The 23151-nt window shown below is 54.0% G+C and overlaps 1 protein-coding gene across 4 annotated transcripts in view; it reads left to right on the top strand.

The window, feature by feature from the left end:
* The window catches only part of TOM1L2 (target of myb1 like 2 membrane trafficking protein), a 122860-nt gene that overhangs the window by 61837 nt on the left and 37872 nt on the right, over positions 1 to 23151 (top strand). For all 4 annotated transcript variants that reach the window (XM_070061568.2, XM_070061570.2, XM_070061569.2 and 1 more), the window contains exons 2-3: positions 12562 to 12646; positions 19478 to 19556. In XM_070061568.2, coding sequence (XP_069917669.2) covers positions 12562 to 12646; positions 19478 to 19556 — 164 coding nt within the window. The remainder of the gene's footprint in view (positions 1 to 12561; positions 12647 to 19477; positions 19557 to 23151) is intronic.

Below are 23151 nucleotides of genomic sequence, written 5' to 3'. Positions count from 1 at the left end.
TCAACATCTACCCTGCAAGACTTACTGTTTTGAAGATCATGATACTACCCTAAGTTATAGATACAGTTCAATCCCATTCCAGATCCCAATGACATATTTTGCAGAAATAGAAAAATCCATCCTGAGATTCACATGAGATCTTAGGGGAACCTACGCAGTCAGCTAAAAAAAGGCAGAAAAAAAGCTTAGAAAAAAGCAGAGCTGCAGGGTTCACTTTCCTGGTTTCAGAACTTACTATAAAACTGAGGCTACTAAAGCAGTATGGGGGCCGGCGCTGTGGCCTAGTGGGTAAAGCTGCCGCCTGCAGTGCTGGTGGCCAGTGTGGGCACTGGTTCGAGTCCCGGCTGCTCCACTTCCAATCCAGCTCTGCTGTGGCCTGGGAAGACAATAGAAGATGGCCCAAGTCCTTGGGCCCCTGCACCCATGTGGCAGACCTTGAAGAAGCTCCTGACTCCTGGCTTTGGATCAGCTCAGCTCCAGCTGTTGTGGCCATTTGGGGAATGAAACAGCAGATGGGGAACTTTGTCTCTCTCTCTCTCTCCCTCCCTTCCTCCCTCCCTTCCTCTCTCCTTCTCTCCCTCCCTCTCTGAAACTCTGCCTTTTAAGTAAATATTAAATCTTAAAAAAAAAAAAAAAGTGACACTAGCATAGCCAGTGGAATAAAATAAACCCCACATTTATTAATTGATTTTCAATAAAGGTGCCAAGCCTATTTAGTGGGGACAGATGGAGCTGGGAAAATGCTATCAACATGCAGAAGTATGACGTTCCACCCTTATCTTACACCATATACAAAAATCAGCTCCAGGACTGGGCATCTGGCCTTGCTGTTAAGACCTTGGTTGGGATGCCCAGGTCCCTTATCAGAGTGCATGAGCTGGACTCCTGGCTCTGGCTCCTCACCCCGGCTTCCTGTGCTGTGGACCCCAGGAGGCAGCAGTGATAACTGAAGTGTTTGGGTTCCTGCTTCCCACATGGGAGACCTGGATTGAGTTTCTGGCTCCCGGCCCAGCCTTCGTGGGCATTTGGAGAGTTAAACTGCATAGGAATGATTTTTGGATGGGAGCTCTCTCTCTCTCTCTGCCTTTCAAATACTTTTTTTTTTAAATTAACTCCAGATGGATCAAAGACCTAAAAAAATGAGCAAAAAAAAATATATATATATATATATAATGTATTTGAAGAAGGGGCTGGTGCTGTGGCGTAACAGGTAGAGCCGCTGCCTGCAGTGCCAGCGTCCCATCTGGGTGCCGTTTCAAGACCCGGCTGCTCCACTTCCGATCCAGCTCTCTGCTGTGGCCTGGGACAGCAGTGGAAGAGGGGCCAAGTCCTTGGGCCCCTGCACCCACGTGGGAGACCTGGAAGAAGCTCCTGGCCCCTGGCTTTCAATCAGCACAGCTCCAGCTGTTGCAGCCATCTGGGGAGTGAACCAATGGAGGAAGACTTCCTCCCCTCCCTCCCTCCCTCCCTCTTTCTTTCTCTCTCTCTCTCTCTGCCCTTCTCTGTAACTCTACCTTTCAAATAAAGAAAATAAATCTTTAAAAAAAAATTTTGGAAGAAAGCAGGGAAAAATCTTCATGGCATCGGATTTAGCAATGATGTCTCGAATATGACACCAAAAGCATAGACAGCAAAAGAAAATGAATAGATACATAGGACTTCATTGGAATTAAAAACATATGTGTGGGGCTGGTGCCATGGCTCACTTGGTTAATCCTCCACCTGTGGCACCAGCATCCCATTTGGGCACCAGGTTCTAGTCCTGGTTGCTCCTCTTCCAGTCCAGCTCTCTGCTGTGGTCCGGGAAGGCAGTGGAAGATGGCCCAAGTCCTTGGGCTCCTGCATCTGCATGGGAGACCAGGAGAAGCACCTGGCTCCTGGCTTCGGATTGGCGTAGCTCCGGCTGTAATGGCCATTTGGGGGGGTGAACCAACGGAAAGAAAACTTTCTCTCTCTCTCTCACTCACTCACTCACTCACTGTCTAACTCTGCCTGTCAAATAAGAAAAAAAAAAAAAGAATTCCCATAAAAAAAAGTATGTGCCTGAAAGGACATCATCAAGAGAGTGGAGAGACTGCCCACTGCATTGAACTGTGAAGTTGAGGGCAGGTGTCAAGTCACTGCGTGGCACACCCATACCCCATGGTGGAGCCCCTGAGGTTGGGTCCTGGCTCTGCTTCCAATCCAGCTTCCCGCTAACGCATGCCCTGGGAGGCAGCAGTGAGGACTCAAGTACTTTGGTGTCTGCTGCTCACATGGGAGACCTGGATAGGGTTCCAGGCTCCCGGCTTCTGGCTGTTGCAGGCATCGGGGAGTAAACCAGCGGATGGAAGATCTGTCGACCTATCTCTGTCTCTCCCTGTCTGTCTGCCTTTCAAGTAAATATAAAACAAATTGTTAAATTATATATGTGACAAGGGATTACTATCCAGAATGTATATAAACAACTTCGACAATTCAACAACAAAAAACTACCCAATTAAAAAATGAGCATGGGGGAGAGGGCAGTGCTGTGGCGTAGCAGGTAGGGTCGCCACCTGCAGTGCCAGCATCTCGTATGGGTGCTGGTTCGAGTCCCGGCTGCTCCACTTCTGATCCAGCTCTCTGCTGTGTCCTGGGAAAGCAGTAGAAGATGGCCCAAGTGCTTGCACTCTGCACCCGTGTGGTGCACCCAGAAGAAGCTCCTGGCTCCCTATCGACCCAGCTCTGGCTGTTGTGGCCATCTGGGGAGTGAACTATCAGATAGAAAACTCTCTCTCTTTCCATCTCTCCCCCTCTCTCTCTGCCTCTCTGTAACTCCACCTTTCAAATAAATAAACAAATCTAAAAAAAAATTGATCTCAGGCTTATCGCTCTCTGAAACGTGGACATTTGCATAATATTGCTGCACCTGCCAGCAGAGCCTGAGTGTGGATCTGAATCTCATGTCTTAGGTGAATTCCAGGACTGCCCCATCCTGTCGGTACAGGAGAGGGGCACCGTCACCATCACTTCCGCCAAGACTTAATACAACCCACTCTTCCACAGATCCTCAAATACTAATCTAGATGTCCTCTGCGAAAGCTGGAAATGTCTGGGTTTCACTGGCTGCACTTGCTTTTTGCATGATGTACTAGAACTCACACACCCAAACAAGCTATTCTTACAAGGAGTGACAACATCCTCCAAGAATATAGATATTACCCCCACGTTTGTGCAACTGCCTCTAGTTTGCATTTAAAAAAAAAAAAAGACTTATTTATTTGAAAGTCAGAGCTAGAAGAGAGGGAGAGACAGTGGTGAGGACTGGGAGGTGGGAGAAAGAGAGAGAGAGAGATCCTGCATCCCTGGTTCACTCCCAAGATGGCTGCAATAGCCAGGGCCAGGAGCTTCTACCTGGTCTCCCATGTGGGTGGCAGGGGCCCAAGTAGTTGGGTCATCCTCCGCTGCTTTCCCAGACCATCAGCAGGGAGCTGGGTCGGAAGTGGAGCCCCCTGCACACCTGTATGGGGTGCCGGCATTGAGGGTGGGCGGCTTTACCCACTATGCCATAACACTCAGCACTGAGCAGGGCTCTAGGAAAGATCCTAACACTCGGGTAGATCTTTTTTTTTAAATTATTTATTTGAGAGGCAGTATTACAGAGAGTGAAAGAGAGAAAAATAAAGAGATCTTCCATCCGCTGATTCACTCCCCAAATGGCCTCAACAGCTGGAGCCAGGAGCTTCTTAGAGGTCTCCCACGCAGGTGCAGGGGCCCAAGCACTTGGGTCATCTTCCACTGCTTTCCCAGGCCACAGCAGAGAGCTGGATCAGAAGAAAAAAACCAGGATGCAAACCAACGCCCATAGGGATGCAGGGGCCACAGTCAGAGGCTTAGCCAACTACGCCACAGCGCCAGTCCCCCCGGGCTGGGGCCAAACCCAGGAGCTCAATCCAGGTCTCCCACATAGGAGGCATTTGAGACATGGCTGCTGCCTCCGCGTCGTCTGAGTCAGCAGCAGAAAGCTGGATCGAGGCCAGGCACCCTGATGTGGAACGTGGGTATCTTCATGTCTTAACCACTGGACTAAACCTAGCCTGCTCCAAGGTTTGGGGAGATCGTAACCAAAAAGCCCTCCGATGGCACCAGCCTGGCAAGCAAGGAGGCCGTGGAGAGGGCGAGGGAGAGACGCAAAAGCACTTTTGGGTCAGCGAGGGTTAAGAGCCAGATAGACCAGGACTTGTCCCACTCCCTTCCCCTCTAAGGTGTCAGTGCTGGGAAGAGGTGACTCACTCCCAGGTCAAGTTCAGGCACAGTGTGGGTCTTGTCTGGGGCCAGTAGCTTCCTGGCGGGAGGCCCTTCCTACGGGAAGCAGCTCTGGCTGTGTGGCCCCGTCCCAGCCATCCAGGGGACAGGCCAGGTGTCCCTGCGTGGGAGGTGGCCTGGGGGTGGGGCCCCACCATGTACCTTGTCATCCCCTTCACACAAGTCCGGCTGTGGCAGACCAAGATTACACTTGGGCAGGGCCATGAGGGACACAGTCTTGGGAGGCTTAATAGAGGAAATATTAAATCAATGAAACCTCATTTCCAAGATCGGTTCAGCGGCAGAATCCATTAACCTTATATTCACCCTCTGCTTCCCTCTAATAAAAACCGGGGAGGGGTTCCGAGGCATGATAACTTGTCCGCAGGGTCAGCGTGTGCTATTCAATTACTGCGATTCCGAGTTTCCGAGCTAAAAGATATACACTCGTTTGGATTATGAAAAGCCAACCCTGAAAGAACACTTCTTTCTCTCCCCACCCTCCCACCCCCACCCCCGCTGTGCTGGGAACGCTGCACAAACACGGCCACAAGGGTCTGGCTCCGCCAGGGAGGCTGACAAAGGAGGGTAAATCAGCTCTCTCTCTCCTCCTCCTATAAAAGAATCCCCAGCAAAAGGGAACACTAAGGCCACTCAGTACGGGCGCCAGTCTCCGTCCCGTCCCGTCCCCAGGCCAGAGGAAAGACCTGTCAGGCCAGAGTTCAGTGCTCCCCTCCCCCTCCCCGTGTCTTTGGTCGCATAAATGCAAAAATAAAACCTGGCGCGGCCCAGAGCTGGGGATGGGGTAGGGTCAAGGATCCACTGCCCCTGGTTGCAGAGTGCCAGCCTCTGTGGTGATGCTCTTGGCCAAAGGCTGGATAGGACAGGGCTGTGGAGGGCTGGGGGTGATCGGATTCAGCTCCCGTTAAACCCCAGCTCAAGAGTGGCTTGTCCTCTGGATGCTGTTGCCATGGCATTGTGGTCTTTCAGAAAGGCTGCCTCCCACCTGGTATAGACAAGGGCCAGGATGCCCTGGAACCTTGACCCTGACAGCAGCGACAGTTCTCTCCTGGACATGGCTGCGCCTCCCACCCGCCCCTCCCCAGCAGTCAGAAACCTAGGGCAGCCCTGCTGGGAGGGGCCTCACAGTCCAGTGGCTTGGCTTCCTGGCTGCTGCTTCCTGCTCTTTGAAGTTAAAAGGTGTGACTTTAGGAGCAGCCCAGCACCAGAAGGAAAAGAAGCCTGGTTTTAGCCTTGCACATTCAGCCTCTTCTGTTTGATGAGGATGAGGAGAAAACAGCCGAATTATCCACCTCTCCGGTGGTGAAGGGGGCCGGGAGGAAGGAGCAGCATTCAAGGGGTGACCAGTGAGGGCCATAGGCTTCTATGAGCCAGGCAGAGGGCGAAACCGACGCCAGCCACCTACAGGGAGCCATTATTGCCAACTGCTTCAGGACCCTGCCCTGTCTCTGGAGAGCCCAGAGAATCAACTCACGCCCTCTCTCAGGGCTGTGTTTCTCCTTCTGCAACTTTGTTTTCTTTTTCCCTTGCCTGTATTTATTTTCATCTTGCTTGAAAGGCACACACAGAGATCTTCCATAGGCTGGTGTGCTCCCCAAATAGTTACCTGCAACAGGTGGAGCTGGACCAGGCCCTAGCCAGGAGCCTGGAACTCAGTGTGGGTCTCCCATGTGTGGGTGGCAGGGACCCAAGTACGTGAGCCTCCATCTGCTGTCTCCACAGGTGCCCTTTAGGCGGGAAGCTGGAAGCAGAAGCAAGGCCAGGACTCAGACCCAAGTGCTCCGATGTGGGATGCAGGGGTCCCAAGTGGCGTTTTAATGGCTGCTCCAAATGCCTGCCCTTGTCTGTGACTTTAAGTACAACCACGTGGTCCCAGAGCCGTTTCCTTGAGATTGACAGAAGCCTGGAGTGTACCATGCACAATCCTTAGAGCTAAGGAGAGGGAGCTGTTAAGTCCCTGCCTTCAGAGGGGATTATGGGAAGAGGCAGACAGGCAGTCGGTCCTGGGATAGTCCAGCTTGGCCTGAGACAGAGGACAGCCACAGCACTCTGAGCGCTTGCACACCTGTGCCCTGGTGCCAAGAGGCTGCAGAGGGAACCAACAGACAGCGTGCCAGACAGCGGGCTCTTCAAGGAGGGCACCCAGGGCCAGTGCTGTGGTGTAGTAGGTTAAGCCTCCACCTGCAGTGCCGGCATTCCATATGGGCACCGCTTCCTGTCCTGGCTACCCCTTTTCTGATCCAGCTCTCTGCTATGACCTGGGAAAGCTGTGGAAGATGGCCCAAGTGCCTTATCCCCCTGCACCCGTGTGGCAGACCCAGAAGAAGCTCCTGGTTCCTGGCTTTGGATTGGCCCAGCTCCAGCCATTACAGCCATTTGGGGAGTGAACCAGCAGATGGAAGACCTCTCTCTCCCTGTCTTTCCCTCTCTCTGTAACTCTGCCTCTCAAATAAATAAGTAAATCTTTTTAAAAAGGAGATGGGAGCACACAGAGACAGGCCAGAGTCTGTGACCGCCCAGAGGAAGCACCCATGTCCCTATATCTCTCTCCCCAGCTAGAGAGAGTACAGGGGCAGGGCATGAGACAGAGCAGGATCCCCAAACTTGCTGCATAGAGGAATCACCCAGGAAACATTTAAAAGAATCTTAATGCTTGGGGCCGGCACCGCGGCTCACTAGGCTAATCCTCCACCTTGCGGCGCCGGCACACCGGGTTCTAGTCCCGGTTGGGGCGCCGGATTCTGTCCCGGTTGCCCCCCTTCCAGTCCAGCTCTCTGCTGTGGCCAGGGAGTGCAGTGGAGGATGGCCCAGGTGCTTGGGCCCTGTACCCCATGGGAGAGCAGGAAAAGCACCTGGCTCCTGGCTTCAGATCAGCGCGGTGCGCCGGCCGCGGTGGCCATTGGAGGGTGAACCAATGGCAAAGGAAGACCTTTCTCTCTGTCTCTCTCTCTCACTGTCCACTCTGCCTGTCAAAAAAAAAAAAAAAAAAAGAAAGAAAGAAAAAAAGAATCTTAATGCTTGGTCCCATGCTGTGCCATTCAAATCAGAACCTGTGGGGCTGAGGCTCAGGTGGTGTTGTGTGCCCAAGCTCCCCGAGCGGTGCTCATGGACAGCCAGGCTGGGAATGCTGACAAGATCACCTCTCCGACATAAGCGGAAGCCAAGGGAGACGTGGCCTGGAGGTCACAGCCCAAAGGGCAGGGACTCAGGTGACACTGGTCCCAGTCCTGGGCCTGCCGTTCCCTCCGTTTCTCTGGACTGTCGGCATGCCCTGGCAAGCGAGCTACGTCTCCCCGTTCCCTCCAGCCCAGCAGGCCATCGGCTCATGAATACTTTTTTCTTTTCCTTTCGATGATTTTTTAAAATTTTTGTAGTAGAATATAGATAACGTAAAATTTACCATCGTAGCCATTTTAAGTGTGCAGCTCAGTGGTTAAGTACATTCGCTCTGTGAGGGAACCGTCATCACCATCCAGTTCCACGGGACTTCCATCTTCCCCGGCTGCGGCTCTGCCCATTAAACACTGGCTCCCCACGTCTGACAGCTGCTCTGGTACTTCCTCTCTCCAAATCCGATTCTCCTGAGTGTCTCATATGAGTGGAATCATACTTTGTCCTTTTAGTTTTTCTCTTCGTCGTCGTCGTCTTCTTTTTTTTTTTTTTTTTTTTAACAACATGGTCTCCAAGCCAGGTGAGGGTGGAACTTTTTCAAAGATTTATTTATTTATTTAATTGAAAGACAGATTTATGGAGAGAGAGGGCAAGATGAGAGAGAAAGATCTTCCATCTGCTCAATCACTCCCCCAGATGGCCACAACAGCCAGCGCTGGGCCTGGCCGAAGCCAGGAGCCAGGAGTTTCATCTGGGTCTCCCACATGGGTGGAAAGGGCCCAAACACCTGGGCCATTTTCTGCTGCTTTTCCCAGGCCATAAGCAAGGAGCTGGAACCAAAGTGGAGCAGCCAGGACTCGAACTGGCACCCTTGTGGGATGCTGGCATTGCAGGTGGTGGCTTTACCCGCTGTGCCAAAATTCTGGCCCCTGAATTTTTTTTTAAGATTATTTATTAACTTGAAAGACAGAGTTATACACACACACACACACACACAGAGAGAGAGAGAGAGAGAGAATCTTCCATCAGCTGGTTCACTTCCCAAATGGCTGCAATGGCCAGAGCTGGGCTGATCCAAAGCTAGGAGCCAGGAGCTTCTTCCAGATCTCCCACGAGGGTGCAGGCACCCAAGCACTTAGGTCATCTTCTACTGCTTTCCCAGGCACATTAGCAGGGAGCTGGATTGGAAGTGGAGCAGCCAGGACTCGGACCAGTGCCCACATGGGATACTAGTAAAGCAGGTGGTGGCTTTACCCACTATACGACAATGTCAGCCCTTGTGTGTGTTTAATATTTGCTTTTTATTTATTTGAAAGGCAGAGTTACAGCGTGAGAGGGAGGAGAATCTTCATCCACTGATTCACTCCCTAAATGGCCAAAATGGCAGGGGCTGTGTCAGGATGAAGCCAGGATCCAGGAACTTCATCTGGAACTCCTACGTGGGTGCAGGGGCCCAGACGCTTGCAGCCATCTTCCACTGCTTTTCCAGGCTTATTAGCAGGGATCTAGATTGGGAGTGGAGCAGCCGGGTCTCAAACCCATCCATGTACGATGCTGGCAGTTTAACCTGCTGTGCCACAGCGCCGGCCCCACCCTTTGTCCTTTTGTGATTGCTTACGTCACTCAGCACGGTGTCCTCGGGTTCAGCCACATTGAAGCAGGTGTCAGATCCCCTCCTGTTTTGAGACCAGTGAGCTGCCGTTGCAGGCCTGTAGCATACTTTGTTTCTCCATTCCGCTGTGGGCGGACACTTGGGTTGTTCCCACTTTTTGGCTATTGTGAGTGACGCTGCTACTGTGAACATGAGTGTGCAAGTACCTTTATGAGACCCTGCTTACAATTCATTTTTTTAAAGATTTATTTTTATTTAGTTGAAAAGCAGAGTTACAGAGAGGCAGAGGGAGGGAGGGAGGGAGGAAGAGAGAGAGAGACAGACAGACAGAGAGGTCTTTCATCCGCTGATTCACTCCCCAGATGGCCACAGCAGCTGGAGCTGAGTTGATCCGAAGCCAGGAGCCAGGAGCTTCTTCCAGGTCTCCCATGTGGGTGCAGGGGTCCAAGGACTTGGGCCATCTTCCACTGCTTTCTCAGACCATATCAGAGAGCTGGGTCGGAAGAGGAGCAGCCGGGACTAGAACCGGCGCCCATATGGGATGCTGGCACTGCAGGTGACGGCTTTACCTGCTACGCCACAGCACTGGTCCCCGCCAATTCTTTTGATGTATATTCAGAAGTGGAAAGGCTGGGTCATACTGTAGTTTTATGCTTAATGTGTCTTTTTAACTTGGGACTAAATGTAATACTTGCACATTTTTATGGGGTACCGTGCAACATTTCAACACAGCATAGCATACATATATCCCATACATGTATCCAATCCAGAATTAGCATTTGCATCCCCTTCTCTGTGTTTGGGCTTACCCAGCCCTCCCTTCCAGTTCTTCCTGCAGTATCTGATACATTGTTGTGAACCAGGTGCCCCACTGTGCTGAGAACAGGAGAATCTATTACTTCCCACCTTTTCCAACCTCCTCTCCCCCACCCCCACCCCCATTCCCACCCTGTGGTAATCACTATCAAAGCTCGGATAGACTTTTTTTTTTTTTAAAGAATTTATACTTTGAGCATAAGTGTGTTATTTGTCTCCCTGTGTCCAGCCTATACCACTTAACATAACGACCTCCAAGTCCACTCACCTGCGGCAGATGTCAAGATATCACTCTTTTTCATGGCTGAGTAATATTCCCTCGAGTGTTTATGCCACCATTTCTTTCTCTCTTCCTCCCACTGTGGGCGCTTAGGTTGATCCCATATCTTGGCGAGTGGAAACAGTTCCATAGGTATCTGGTTTTGAGGGCCCATCAGGGTGGCTGCACTGTGTACTTTCCCACCTGCCGTGCACAGGGGTTTCAATTCTTCCACATTCTCAGTAACACCTGCTACCTACCTATCCATCCATCCATCCATCCATCCATCCATCTACCTATTTATGGTGATAACCATCCTAATTGATAGCATATGCCACCTCACTGTGGTTTTGATCTGCATTTCCCTAATGCTTAGTGGTGTTAAATACCTTTCCGTGTATTTCTTGGCTACTAACATACCTTCTTTGGGAAACTGGCTGTTCAAGACCTTTTCTAAATTTTACATATTTATTTTTAAGTTACTTATTTATTTGAGAGAGAGTGCACACAGGCACAAGTGAGCAAATTCCCATCTGCTGGTTCACTCCCTGAATCCCACAGTACCCCTGCCTGGGGTTGACTGGGAGCCGGGTATTCAGTCCACCAAGTGGGTGGCAGGGACTCAATTACTTGAGCCTTCACGGCTGCCCCTCAGGGTCTGCGTTGGCAGGAAGATGGGGTCAGGAGCCAGGGATGGGATTGGAATCGGGTACTCTGGTGTGGGTTGGGGCTGTCTGAACCGCTAGGCCAAATACCTGCCCATCCCCATTTCTAACCTGGGTAGTTCTGTTGTCAGGGATCATAGATGTTCTCTCTGTGTTCTGGAGATCTGCCTTGTGTCGCATGCTTGAGGTGCAAATATTGTCTCCCATTCCGTGGGTTGCCTTTCACTCTGTCCATTGTGTCCTTTGATGCACAGGAGGTTTTCATGTTGAAATAGTTTAAGTTCCCTAGTTTTTTTCCTTTTGTCGCCTATGCCTTTGGTGTTCGAACCAGGAAATCACTGTTAAATCCAACACTGTGAACCTTTCCCGCTGTGTTTTCTAAGAATTCTGCAGCTGTCGCTCTTAGGTTTACATCTTGGGATTCATTTGTGAATGTGGTGCAAGAGAAAGGTTCACTCTTTTTTTTTTTTTTTTTTTTTTTTTTGCATGTGGAAAGGCAGTTTTCCCAGCACCGTTTGTTGAAAAGATTCTCCAGATGGGGGGCTGGCGTGGTGCAGTGGGTTAATGCCCTGGCCTGAAGCGCTGGCATCCCTTCTGAGCACCGGTTCTAGTCCCGGCTGCTCCTCTTCTGAACCAGCTCTCTGTTATGGCCTGGGATAGCTGTGGAGGATGGCCTAATTCCTTGGGCTCCTGCACCCGCATGGGAGACCCGGAAGAAGCTCCTGGCTTCGGATCAGCACAGCTCTGGCTGCTGGGGCCATCTGGGGAGTGAACCAGCAGATAGAAGACCTCTCTCTCTGTCTCTACCTCTCTCTGTAACTCTTTCAAATAAATAAAATAAATCTTTTTAAAAAAATAAGATTGTCCAGGGGCCGGCATTGTGGTGTAGTGGGTAAAGCCACCACATGTGACACTGGCATCCCGTGTGGGTGCCGGTTCAAGTCCTGGCTGCTCTACTTCCGATCCAGCTCCCTGCTAATGCACCTGGGAAAGCAGTAGAAAATGGCCCAACTGCTTGGGCCCCTGCACCCACATAGGAGACCCAGAAGAAGCTCCTGGCTCCTGGCTTCAGTCTGGCCCAGCCCTGATTTGTTGCAGCCATTTAGGGAATGAACCAGAGGATGGAAGATCTACCCACCCCACCCTATCCTGCCTGTGTAACTCTGCCTTTCAAATAAATAAAACTAAATCTTTGGGGAAAAAAAAAAAAGAAAAAGTTGTCCTTTCCTCTACTGAGTTGGCAGCAGGTTGTTTTGTGCGTGGTGTGAAACAGTGCGCCCATAGCACCTGATACCACACCTACCATGGTTTACTAAATAATGGTCCTTTCTCCCCTCCCCTTTTTCTTTTTTTTTTTTTTTTAAGATTTTATTTATTTATTTGAGAGGTAGAGTTACAGGCAGTGAGAGGGAGAGACAGAGAAAAAGGTCTTCCATCCACTGGTTCACTCCCCAGGTGTTCGCAACAGCCAGAGCTGAGTCAATCCAAAGCCAGGAGCCAGGAGCTTCTTCCAGGTCTCCCACGCAGGTGCAGAAGCCAAGGACTTGGGCCATCTTCTACTGCTTTCCCAGACCACAGCAGAGAGCTGGATCAGAAGTGGAACAGCTGGAACCCGAACCAGCGCCCATATGGGACGCCAGTCCTCGGCCAGATCTGTCCCCAGTGTGTGTTCCCTCATGAAAGCAGCCCCGTTGGCTCTGCCCATCTTGCTTGGGAAGAGAATGGGGGAGTCTGGTCTCTCCCCTTTTCCTGCCAGCACCACCCCTTTCTTCGAGGAGAATGTAAACCCATCTCTCTTTCTGATTCCACAGAAAAGGCGACAGACGGCTCCTTGCAGAGCGAGGACTGGACACTGAACATGGAGATCTGTGACATCATCAATGAGACCGAGGAAGGGTACGTGTGCCTCGGGCCAGGGGTCTCTCTCAAGCCCTTGGCGTCTCTCAGAGCCTATCAGGGCCCAAGGGTAGGAGTTTGACTTTTTTTTTTTTTTTTCCAGACTGTTACCTTTGGCATTAAATAAGCTGACTTTTTTTTTTTTTTAAGTTTACTTCCTGAGCAATATAGAGATGGGTATAGGGGAGGTGGGGGGGGGGGTCTTCCATTTGGTTTGCTCCCCAAATGCCTGCAACAGCCAGGGCTAAGCCAGGCCAAAGCCAGGAGCCTGGAATTCCATCTGGTCTCCCATATAAGTGGCAGCGGGGAGAGGGGTGGGCCAAGCACTTGAACCATCATCCGCTGCCTCCCACAGTGCGTGTTCATCTCTCGGGGTGCGTATTAGCAGGAAGCTGGATGGGAAACGGAGGCGGGACTCAACCCCAAGCGCCCTTTGGAGATACAGCTTGCCCTGCTGCTCCACGGTGCCTGACCCACTGTTAACTAATTGCGTGTCGTTTCCCCATCCATCCTTCTCCCAGCTTCCCTGATGACAGTGCTCAAGGTGGAGCAGTGGTGACCACTTTTAATCCCAAGTGGGGAAGGAACTGCCTGGTCCCCTGTCCCTGGTGGCGTCTCTCTCTGCCCCTCCTGCCTGTCCCCTGCCGCACCTTGGCAGCCGTGGGGCTGTCTCTGCCCTGGTTTGCTGGGTGACAGGGCCTCTTGAGGGAGGGCCAGGGCATGGTCAGATAAGGCAGGGAATGAGGGGGCACACATGGCACAGGCCGCTGAGCGTTTCCAGCTGTGTAGACTCAGCCTGTAGGGTTGCGTCTCACGTTCCCACACTGCTGGATCTCCCAGGTTGCAGGCTGTAGCCTCCCCTTCGCTCTGTTTGTCCTGTGGTTAGCCCCTCTGCCCACCCCACGGGCACTTTGCTGTCATCACGCTCTGTGAACTGCCTCCAGGGTGGTGAGGAGAACAGATGGGAGAGGAGAGTCCCCAGGGGGCACCCAGAAGCACAGGCCGTGTCAGCACCAAAGCGACTCTGGCTCTGACTTCCGGTGAAGCCTGGGCATGGCCCGGCCCTTGTCTCAAAGAGACCATGCTGTCCGATGCTGCATTCAGAATGGCCTGGCTGGAGGCAGGCCCCGTGCAGAAGTGAGAAAGACCAGGCAGGAGCTTAACGTCCTCATCCTGGTGGGGGGCAGGGGTGGTGGCCTTGACCGAGGGGATTCCGATTCCATTCTGGGTGCCTCTGGGAGGGAGAAGCCAGTTGGGGGCTTGCTGGTGTGGGAAGTGAGCAGAAAGGGCTGCACAGCCACAGGCTGGAGCCACCACTTCCTAGGTGGAGCGGGCCGGGGACGGAGCCGCCAGCTAAGCTCACAGGGCAGACAGCAGCATCAGGAGTGCACAGGGACCTGTGCTGTCTGTGAGCTGGTGGGGGAGGGTTCCAGTTAAAGGTGACACACTTTGCCTGCCAGTGGAGGTGGTCCGCTCAGGGCCCAGGCACGCGGCCACTCACAGGTGGCTGCTGGTGCAGTCACTCGGCTCGGACTGCCCACCATCCTCCTGGGATGTTTTCTTCCTCGCGGCCCCTGGGGATCAGCGGGGGTGGTGGGGGGTATAACGGCTCCAGGACGCCAAGGTTAATGGGCCAGCCCACCCTCAAGCGCCCCCTACAGGCTCAGAGGAAGAACAGGCTTTGGGCTGGGCCCCCAGGCTGACAGCAAGGAGAAGCGTCCAGCCGCTGAGGGTGACTTGAAAAGAGCCAGTGTGTCTCTGGGCTGAATTCCTGGGCGGGCGGGCAGTCCAGGTGTGTGGCTCTCTGACTTCCACACCTCCCCCTACCGGCCCACGTCTCTTTCTGCCCCCTTTCTGATCTTCTGGGGAAATGCACAAATACCCAGAAGGCTCTGGGCCAAGGAAACCCATGGCCCCAGGACCTTCCTCATGCCAGAGGAGCTGCCTGCACCCTTAGCTTCTGCTGCTTTTTTTTTTTTTTTTAAATGCAAAAATCCTGCCGCAACACCAATTTGAAGCCAGGAGCTTCTTCCGGGTCTCCCATACGGGTGCAGGAGCCCAAGGACTGGGGCCATCTTCTGCTTTCCCAGGCCACAGCAGAGAGCTGGATGGGAAGTGGAGTAGCCAGGACTCGAACTGGCGCCCATGTGGGATGCCAGCACTGCAGGCTGATACATCTGCACGGATGTTGGAGTCTGTCTGTCCCACCACGCCCCAGTAGAATGAGCTACACCAGGGCAGGACTCCATGCCTCAGCCACCTTTTTAGCCCTAGCACCTCACACGGTCCATCCATAATTGGCTGTGGATAAAAACTGGTTCAGTAAGCGGATCAGGCGGGGAAGGTGCTGAGGCACTCAGTCTGATGAGGAACACAGGCCTGTAAATGACACAGTCATAGCTCAGCCTGGGCCGTGCCGAGAGAGCCAGCCGCAGGCGCCGTGGAGAGGCCCCCCGTAGCTACAGAGAGCAGCCCGCCCGGTAACAGCCGGCTGGCGGCAGCCAGAGGCTTCTTGGAGGAGGTGATAGTGGAGTGGAGTCTTGTTGGATACCAGCGCATCCGCAAGGTGACAAGGGAGGAAGGTGGACTGCCCCAGGTTGGAGGGCAGCGTGCGACATGAGCCTAGGACACAGCTGTAGTGGGGTGAGGGGTGTGTCCCTTGGACCCATCCATCTGGGCTGGCATCCTAGGTCCCTAGTCACCTGCCCTGGGCTCCAGGGTAAGTTACTTCATCTCCCTGTATTGTGGTTTTCCTGTTCAGAAAGTGGTTACCATTTGTGCTAGGGATCAGACAAGGACTCAAGGAGTACAAGCCACTGGCTATGTGTCCCCACCTCTGTGCCATGGATGTGAAGGTTCACTCCCCAGATGGCCGCAACAGCCAGAGCTCCACTGATCCAAAGCCAGGAGCCAGGAGCCTCTTCCAGGTCTCCCACATGGGTGCAGGGGCCCAAGGACTTGGGCCATCTGCTGCTGCTTTCCCAGGCCATAGCAGAGAGCTGGATGGGAAGTGGAGCAGCCGGGACTCGAACCGGCGCCCATATGGGATGCTGGCACTGCAGGCGGCGGCTTTATCTGCTACGCCACAGCGACTCTGGTTTGTGTTGCGAGCCACCTTGGGAATGATCTCTCGGGTTCACTGCCTTTCCCTGTGGATCATTCCCGGAGCACCTGCCCCGGTCCAGGCCCCAGGCAGCCCCCAGCAGCCCTGGAGGGAAGAGGCAGCCTCGTTTCTTTGATCTAATCTTATTTATTTATTTATTAAGTTGAGAGAGCGTTCATCATCTGGTGGTTCATTCTCCAAATTCTCTCAGTGGCCCTGGGGTGGCAGGAGGCCAAAGCTATGTGGCAGGACCCAATCCCAGCTCTCCCATGTGGGCGACAGTGAGCCATCAGCACTTCCTCCCAGGATCTGCTGGCATCTGGAGCCAGAGCTGGAGTTCCAGCCCAGCCAGACCCTCCAGGGTAGGGGGCGTGAGTATCCCAGCCTGGCGTCCGAACCGCCAAGCCACGCACCTGTGCCTGATGATTATTATGAGGTAGAGAGGTAAAGGGAGAGAAGTTCTCTGACGTGGGTGGCAGGAATTCAGTCACCCCCAGGTCTGCATTGTCAGAAAGTTAGAGTTGAACTCAAACCCAAGTAGTCCAATATGGGACGTGGGCATCTTTCTTTCTTTGACAGGCAGAGTGGACAGTGAGAGAGAGAGAGAGAGAGAAAGGTCTTCCTTTGCCGTTGGTTCACCCTCCAATGGCCGGCACACTGCGGCCAGCACACCGCGCTGATCCGAAGCCAGGAGCCAGGTACTTCTCCTGGTCTCCCATGGGGTGCAGGGCCCAAGCACTTGGGCCATCCTCCACTGCACTCCCTGGCTACAGCAGAGAGCTGGCCTGGAAGGGGGGCAACCGGGACAGAATCTGGCGCCCCAACCGGGACTAGAACCTGGTGTGCCGGCGCCGCAAGGCGGAGGATTAGCCTAGTGAGCCGCGGCGCTGGCCCAGGACTTGGGCATCTTCACCAGCTTCTTAGCCGCTCAGCCAATCACCTGCCCCACTCCTGAACGTTAAAGCTGAAACCCAGAGTGCTTTGATCACAGGCTAAAGGCCCCACAGCACAGCAGGAAGGACTTGTGCCAGATGTGGGCCCAGACTGCCCTGGCTGCTGCCCCTGGAGCTCTGCCTGGCCTTCGCGTATTTATGGAGGCTGGGGGGTGCAGGTGGGTGAACAGCCTGCAAGCCTGTCTCTGCGCTTACCCTATGTCCAGGGGTGAGAGCACCCCCTGTCTGACCAGTACTGACACCCAAGATCCCCTGTGTCTGTCCTAACCTCTACTTACTAACCTGGAGCGCCTGGGTGAATAATCCCACTTGGGAACGTTGTAGACCCTGCGTCCCAGCTCAGACCTGCCTAACGGGGGCGCACACATGTGGATGTGGGCCTGAAATCACACCCCTGGCAGATCTGGGTCGTAGGTCATTTCCACGGCCGTCTCTGCCCTTTCCCGGCTCACTGAATCTTTGTGCTCCAGCAGCTAAGCTGACGGGCACAGAGGAGGCACTGGGAGAGGCAGCACAGAGCAAGGTGCCAGCCGGGGGGCTCGGGGTGGCCCGGGAGGGGGCAGCCTGGTCCCCCTGGGGTTGCGAGGGGAAAGGAGCCCCACTCTGCAGAGCAAGCAGGGAATTCAGTGGGGCTGGAAAGAAGTGGGGGGGGTGGTCTCTTGAGTCTCAGATGGTCCAGGGAGGAACCCTGAGGCCTTGGGGACTGCCCTCGGGGGCCTGACCTCTCTGCTGAAAGTCTCTGTGTCTGGCGCCTCACCCCCCACCCCCACCCCGCCCCATCATTTCTCCCGCACTGGCTGAGCTACTCTCCCTCCTCTCCTCTCGGTTTCTGATTCCACGCTGTCTAATCTGCACAGCCCCTTGAAACTCGGCAGTTCCTCCGACACGACTTTGATCCTGTTCTCTGAAGCTTCTCCCGGGAGATGGGGGGGGGGGACGGGGGGCGAGGGCAGGGGGAGGGGAGAGGAATCCTCGCTCTTGTGCTCACCCACACTCTCTCAGGGGGCGCTTCCTGCCTGAGGGGTCGCAGCCCCGTGTTTATGCCTCCGTGGACGTTCCGCAGGGGAGAGGGGTGGCAACCGTGGGTCACGGCGGGGGGGGGGGGGGAGCGGTGGCGTGGGTGGCCACGTCCAGCACATGCCTCAAGCCAGCTCCCTGAAGTCCCACAGAAGTCCCACAGTGCCTGTTGCAAACCTGCTCGCCTGGGGGGCCGCTCCCCTGCAGAGCCCCTGACCCAGGAGCCAGGAATTCTTGCAGGGCTCCAGGTGGGGAGTGGGAAACAGTGGGGGAGGGGGCTTCAGCAGTATCTTCCAGAAGCCTTGCCGCTGTGCGTGTCTCTCTCTCTCTCTCTCTCTCTCTCTCTCTCTTGCTTGGGCTGCTCAGCAGAGTTCCACCCTCCCCTTGTCTTCTCTCAAGCACTGGGAGGGATTTCATTAGGTAGCCAGAGCATGAATGTCTTAGAACTGTACGGATAGGAGGTTGCAGACCTCAGGCCCTTGGGTTAACAGCCCCTTGTGTGAGAGCCTGGGGTGCCCTGAGACACAGGGTGTTGGACCATCCAGCAGCAGGGGCTTTGGCCCCTGGCCCCCAGCTTTCTCGAATCCTACGTTAAGTAGCATGATAGACATAAGATTACCTTCAGCAGAGATGCTCAGAGGGCTGGCTGGGGCCCTGTTCTTGGGCCTAATACTCGTTTAAGGAGGAATCCAGTCCAAGCTGCCCCATCCGTTTGCGAACAAGGTCTGTTGGTCAACCGGGAGCTGCCTGTAATTCCATGAGATTCCATCTGGGAGGGCCAGTGTCATGGCACAGCAGGTTAAGCCATGGTTAGGGACATCTGCATACCCTATCAGAGTGCCTGGCTACTCTGCTTCCAATCCAGCTTCCTGCTGGTGGCGCCTGGGAAGGCAGCAGAGGATGGTCTGTGTGCTGGGGCCCCTGCCACCCGCACTGGGGGAAACCCAGATGGAATTCCTGGCTCCTGACTTTGATCTGGTCCAGCCTTAGCTATTGCAGGCACTTGGGGGAGTGAACCAGCTAGTGGAAGATCTCTCTCTCTCTCTCTCTCTCTCTCTCTTTTTCTCTCTCTCCCTCTCCCTCTTCCCCCCCCAAATAAATCTTAAAAAAAAAAAAAAAGATTCCCTGTGGAGATGCACATGGGATCTCTTATGTACAACACATAATCCCCTGGGCTTCTGGGAAAGGAACTCCATGGAATTTAGAGGACTTGAACCTCCAGGCCTGAGGCCCTGGACCTTTGTCATCCTTTGCCTGTCTCCTGGTATCTCTCTGAAAACTCTCCCGGGTGTATCCCCTACCCCAGTGAGTTAGTTACTGTTACAAACAAATAATACTTGCACTTCATGCACTATTCAAAAGGCCTGCAAAAAGAAAATTCAGAGAAAAAGGTCGCCCCACCCCCACCCTACCCCAGTTCCCCTCCTCTGGGACAGCCTCCCTGTGTGTGCTGTCCTTTTGTAACAAAACCAGCACGCCTCAGCCTCAGGCACCCTGTGCAAAGGACTTTCTGCACCTGTCTCTGAACTTGACCCACAGAGGTCCGTAGGGACCTCCCGGATTCCTCTCTGCAGGTGCACAGTGTTCCATGGCATGAATGAGCCCTGATTTCATTCCCTGGACCTGTGGCCTTGTCTGTGCACTTCCACGCTGCTGCGGATAACCTTGTGTGTATCCTGGCTCACGCGCGTGGGAGTGAAGCCTGCTGGGTGGGTGGGGGTGCTGCAAGGGTCTTACTGCGTCTGCCCTTATCTGCAGGCCGAGGGACGCCATCCGGGCCCTGAAGAAGCGGCTCAACGGGAACCGGAACTACAGAGAAGTGATGCTGGCATTGACAGTGAGTGCTGCTCTCTGGGGGGGCACTGTGCTCCTGGCCTTGCCCTTCTGCCACTGGGCACAGCCTGGGAAAGGCTTGGTGCCGGTGCCACTGGAGATGAGCTGAGCCTTCCGGTAGGGCCCCGGGGTTTTCCTGCCCCTCTCTGAAACGGAGAGTGTGTGGCACCAGAAAATGAGGTTTGGACAGCACCACTGGGTACAGGTGCCCAGAGCAGAGGGGCCAAAGGCTGGGAGGGAGTGCCCCCAACCTGCCGCCAGCCTGCTCTGAGACGGCTCAGCTGCCTCTCTGGGTGGCCACCCCCTTTATAAAAATGTCACCAACCACGCCTTCCTTGTGCCCCCTGGAACTGTGCTGAACCAGTCAGATGTACTGCAGACCCCTGCCTTCCAAAACAGGGTTCCTTAAGGGAAACTGAGGCTCAGCAGTGGGGGGCGGGGAGTGGGTGGCGGTCCAGAGACTTGCCCAGGCCTCACAGCTAGAGAGGTACTGAGCAGTGGATTGTTATTAAAACCTGGGGTGGAAACTTTGCTACAGAGGTCCTTGAAGAAGTTAGCAATAGCACAGAGGAGCAGGCCGGCCCGCGCCCCTATCCTTAAGCTGTCAGGGAACGAAATGGAGACTTCAGGTGTTGTTTGTATCTTGAAAGCCGGCCGTGGCTCAGAGGCAGTGGAATCTGGGCCACGTGAGCTCTTGGAATAGAAACGGTGGCAGGTCAGCACGTGGATCTCTGTGGGTCTGAAATAGTGGGTTATTGATCCCAAACAGCCCCGGAACGAACAGTTCCCTCTAAAGCCCAGAGGTTGTTGGATTTTTTTTTTTTTCCCTCTGAAAAATACCTCTCAGAACTTTATTAGGTGACTTCTCTCTGCCAGGAGATTGGAATTTGGATAATAAAGGAGGAAAGAACATTGGAGAACCAGGGAGTTGAAAGCTTTTGTTTTGTTCTCAGAACTTGAGCCATAGCACTCACTAAACCCAGAGTGAGTCCCAGAATGTTTTTTTTTAAGATTTATTTATTTATTTATTTGAGAGGCAGCATTAGAGACAGAGAGAGAAAGAGAGCGAGGACTTCCACCTGCTGGTTCACTCCCCAAATGGCCGCAACAGCTGGAACTGGGCTTCTCTGAAGCCAGGAGCCAGGAGCTTCTTCCCCGTCTCCCACATGTGTGCAGGGGCCCAAGCACTTGGGCCATCTTCCCCTGCTTTTTCAGGGATTAACAGAGAGCTGGATTGGAAGTGGAGCAGCCGGGACTCGAACTGGCACCCGTATGGGGTGCCGGCACTGCAGGCAGAGGCTTAACCTGCTACACCATAGCGCCAGCCCCAAAATGAGTTGTTTTCAATAACTCAGAGAATGAGCTCCCGTGTGTCAAGCCATGGCCCTGTATCTAAAACCTCTCCCTTCCCACGCCTGACTCCACGCTGCCCATGCTGGCTGGAAGTCTTCCTGCGTGCACCTGCCTTCCTACAACAAGGCATCATCAGGTCCTGGCTGTAAATGCAGTGAGGCCATCAGCTGGTGGGACGGGTAGAGCTGTTGATCCTATACCAGGCCAGGCCAGTGCACTGTGCATGGCCCCGTGTCTGCTTTTACTTCCCAATTTTGTTGTGGCTGTCAGTTCTCCTGCTTCATGGCTTTGTGTGACCTTCCCCTAACTTTCCATCTGTGCCACCATTGCTAATAGTTACCCAGAATACAAGTTTGGTTTTTTTTTTTTTTTTTTTTTTTTTTTTTTTTTTTTTTTTGACAGGCAGAGTGGACAGTGAGAGAGAGAGACAGAGAGAAAGGTCTTCCTTTGCCGTTGGTTCACCCTCCAATGGCCGCCGTGGCCGGCGCGCTGCGGCCGGCACACCACACTGATCTGATGGCAGGAGCCAGGTGCTTCTCCTGGTCTCCCATGGGGTGCAGGGCCCAAGCACCTGGGCCATCCTCCACTGCACTCCCGGGCCACAGCAGAGGGCTGGCCTGGAAGAGGGGCAACCGGGACAGAATCCGGCACCCCGACCGGGACTAGAACCCGGTGTGCCGGCGCTGCTAGGCGGAGGATTAGCCTAGTGAGCCGCGGCGCCGGCCCCAGAATACAAGTTTGAATCCCCGGGACGCTCAGCCTGGGCCTTCGTGTATGGCCTCAGAACATAGCAAGGGATCTTCAAAGAATTCATGGAAAATGTGTTATGAAAAAAAAAAAATGGATGAGGGCCAGCATCCCATATGGGCACCTGTTTGAGTCCCGGCTGTTTTACTTCCCATCCAGTTCCCTACTAATGGCCTGGGAAGGCAACGGAAGATGATCAAGTGCTTGGGCCCCTGCCACCTATGTAGGAGACCCTGAGGAGGCTCCTGGCTCCTGGCTTCAGCCTGAGCCAGCCCCAGCCATTGCAGCCATTTGGGACAGTGAACCAGCAAATGGAAGATCTCTCTCTCTCTCTCTCTAACTCTGCCTTTCAAATAAATAAACCTTAAAAAGAACAACAGTGGATGTTTTTCAAAATATTGGTACACAAAAGCAAACTTTTGTCCGTGAACTTTTTGAAGTCCCTCCTACGTCTGATTGCTTTGAGGGCTCCTTTCGCTTGTCCCGTGGGTTTCTCTGGGCTGGCTGCATGTTGGAAAATTGCCACCGTGTGTTCCAGGCCCCGCGGCCCAGAGGCTTCTTCAGCAGGGTGACCTCGGGTGGCCTGGCCAGCCCAGGAGGCTTTCCTGCACTTCCTGCTGGGCCAGGCTCTGGACTGCCCTGCAGCGTATGGATCTCTGCCAGGGGCATTCCCAGCGCCAGGTGTGGGGACGCAGGCCCTTGGAAAACCTCAGGAGCAGCTCCCTAAAGGTGACAAGCAGCCCTGCTCCCACTGCCCTGAGGGTAGAGTCAGAGCCACCGGATAGCTCTCCCAGTGTCTTCTCTGCCCGCGGCTCTTTCCAAGGGCCCTACTCCCCCTGAATCTCCTGCCCTGCCGTGGCCCACCAGCCTGCACTGGGATTTGCCTCTTTAGCCTTGCAAGGTCCCTGAAGAGCAAATGCTGATCACCTGGTAGGCACCCAGGACCAGGCACAGCAGAGAGCAAGAAAGAGGAAACACCTTGTTGGCTGAGCAAAACCTACAGTGGCTCAGAGGCCCTGAGGTTGCTAAGTCGTGGGGGTCTAACTGGGCAAGCCACACAGAACCCCGGGATCTTCCGTGGGCAGCAGCAGGGTGAGGAGGGAGCCGTTCTGGCTGCCCGTGGTGCTCAGGCCCCCTGGGTTAAGTTCTCTGGGGCCTCAGCTTCAGCATCCTCACCTCGGAAATGGGGTAGCACAAAGCAGGGAGCAAGTAGCCAGCACACAGCACTTTGTCTTCTGCGGATGGCCAGCTGGTGTGGCTCCTGTGAGGACAACTGGGAGGGAGGGCGAGGGACAGGACGCCCAAGAAGGCTGCAGCACTAATGGGGCAAAGCCATGCAGGATACCGAGGGATCTCTCTCTGTGCCTGGCTTGACGTCCGGTCACTGTCATAGTGATGAGCCGATCTTTCTGGCCAGACTTGCTTAAAGCAAAGCCCTGTTGTATGAGCCAGGCCTGGGAAGGGGCAGCATCTGGTCACCAGCGGGCACGCCTGTATAC

The sequence above is a fragment of the Oryctolagus cuniculus genome, chromosome 17 (assembly GCF_051225735.1).
Source record: "Oryctolagus cuniculus isolate XC-2025 breed Fujian yellow rabbit chromosome 17, ASM5122573v1, whole genome shotgun sequence".
Lineage (NCBI taxonomy): Eukaryota > Metazoa > Chordata > Mammalia > Lagomorpha > Leporidae > Oryctolagus > Oryctolagus cuniculus.
This window is presented reverse-complemented; position numbering and strand designations above follow the sequence as displayed.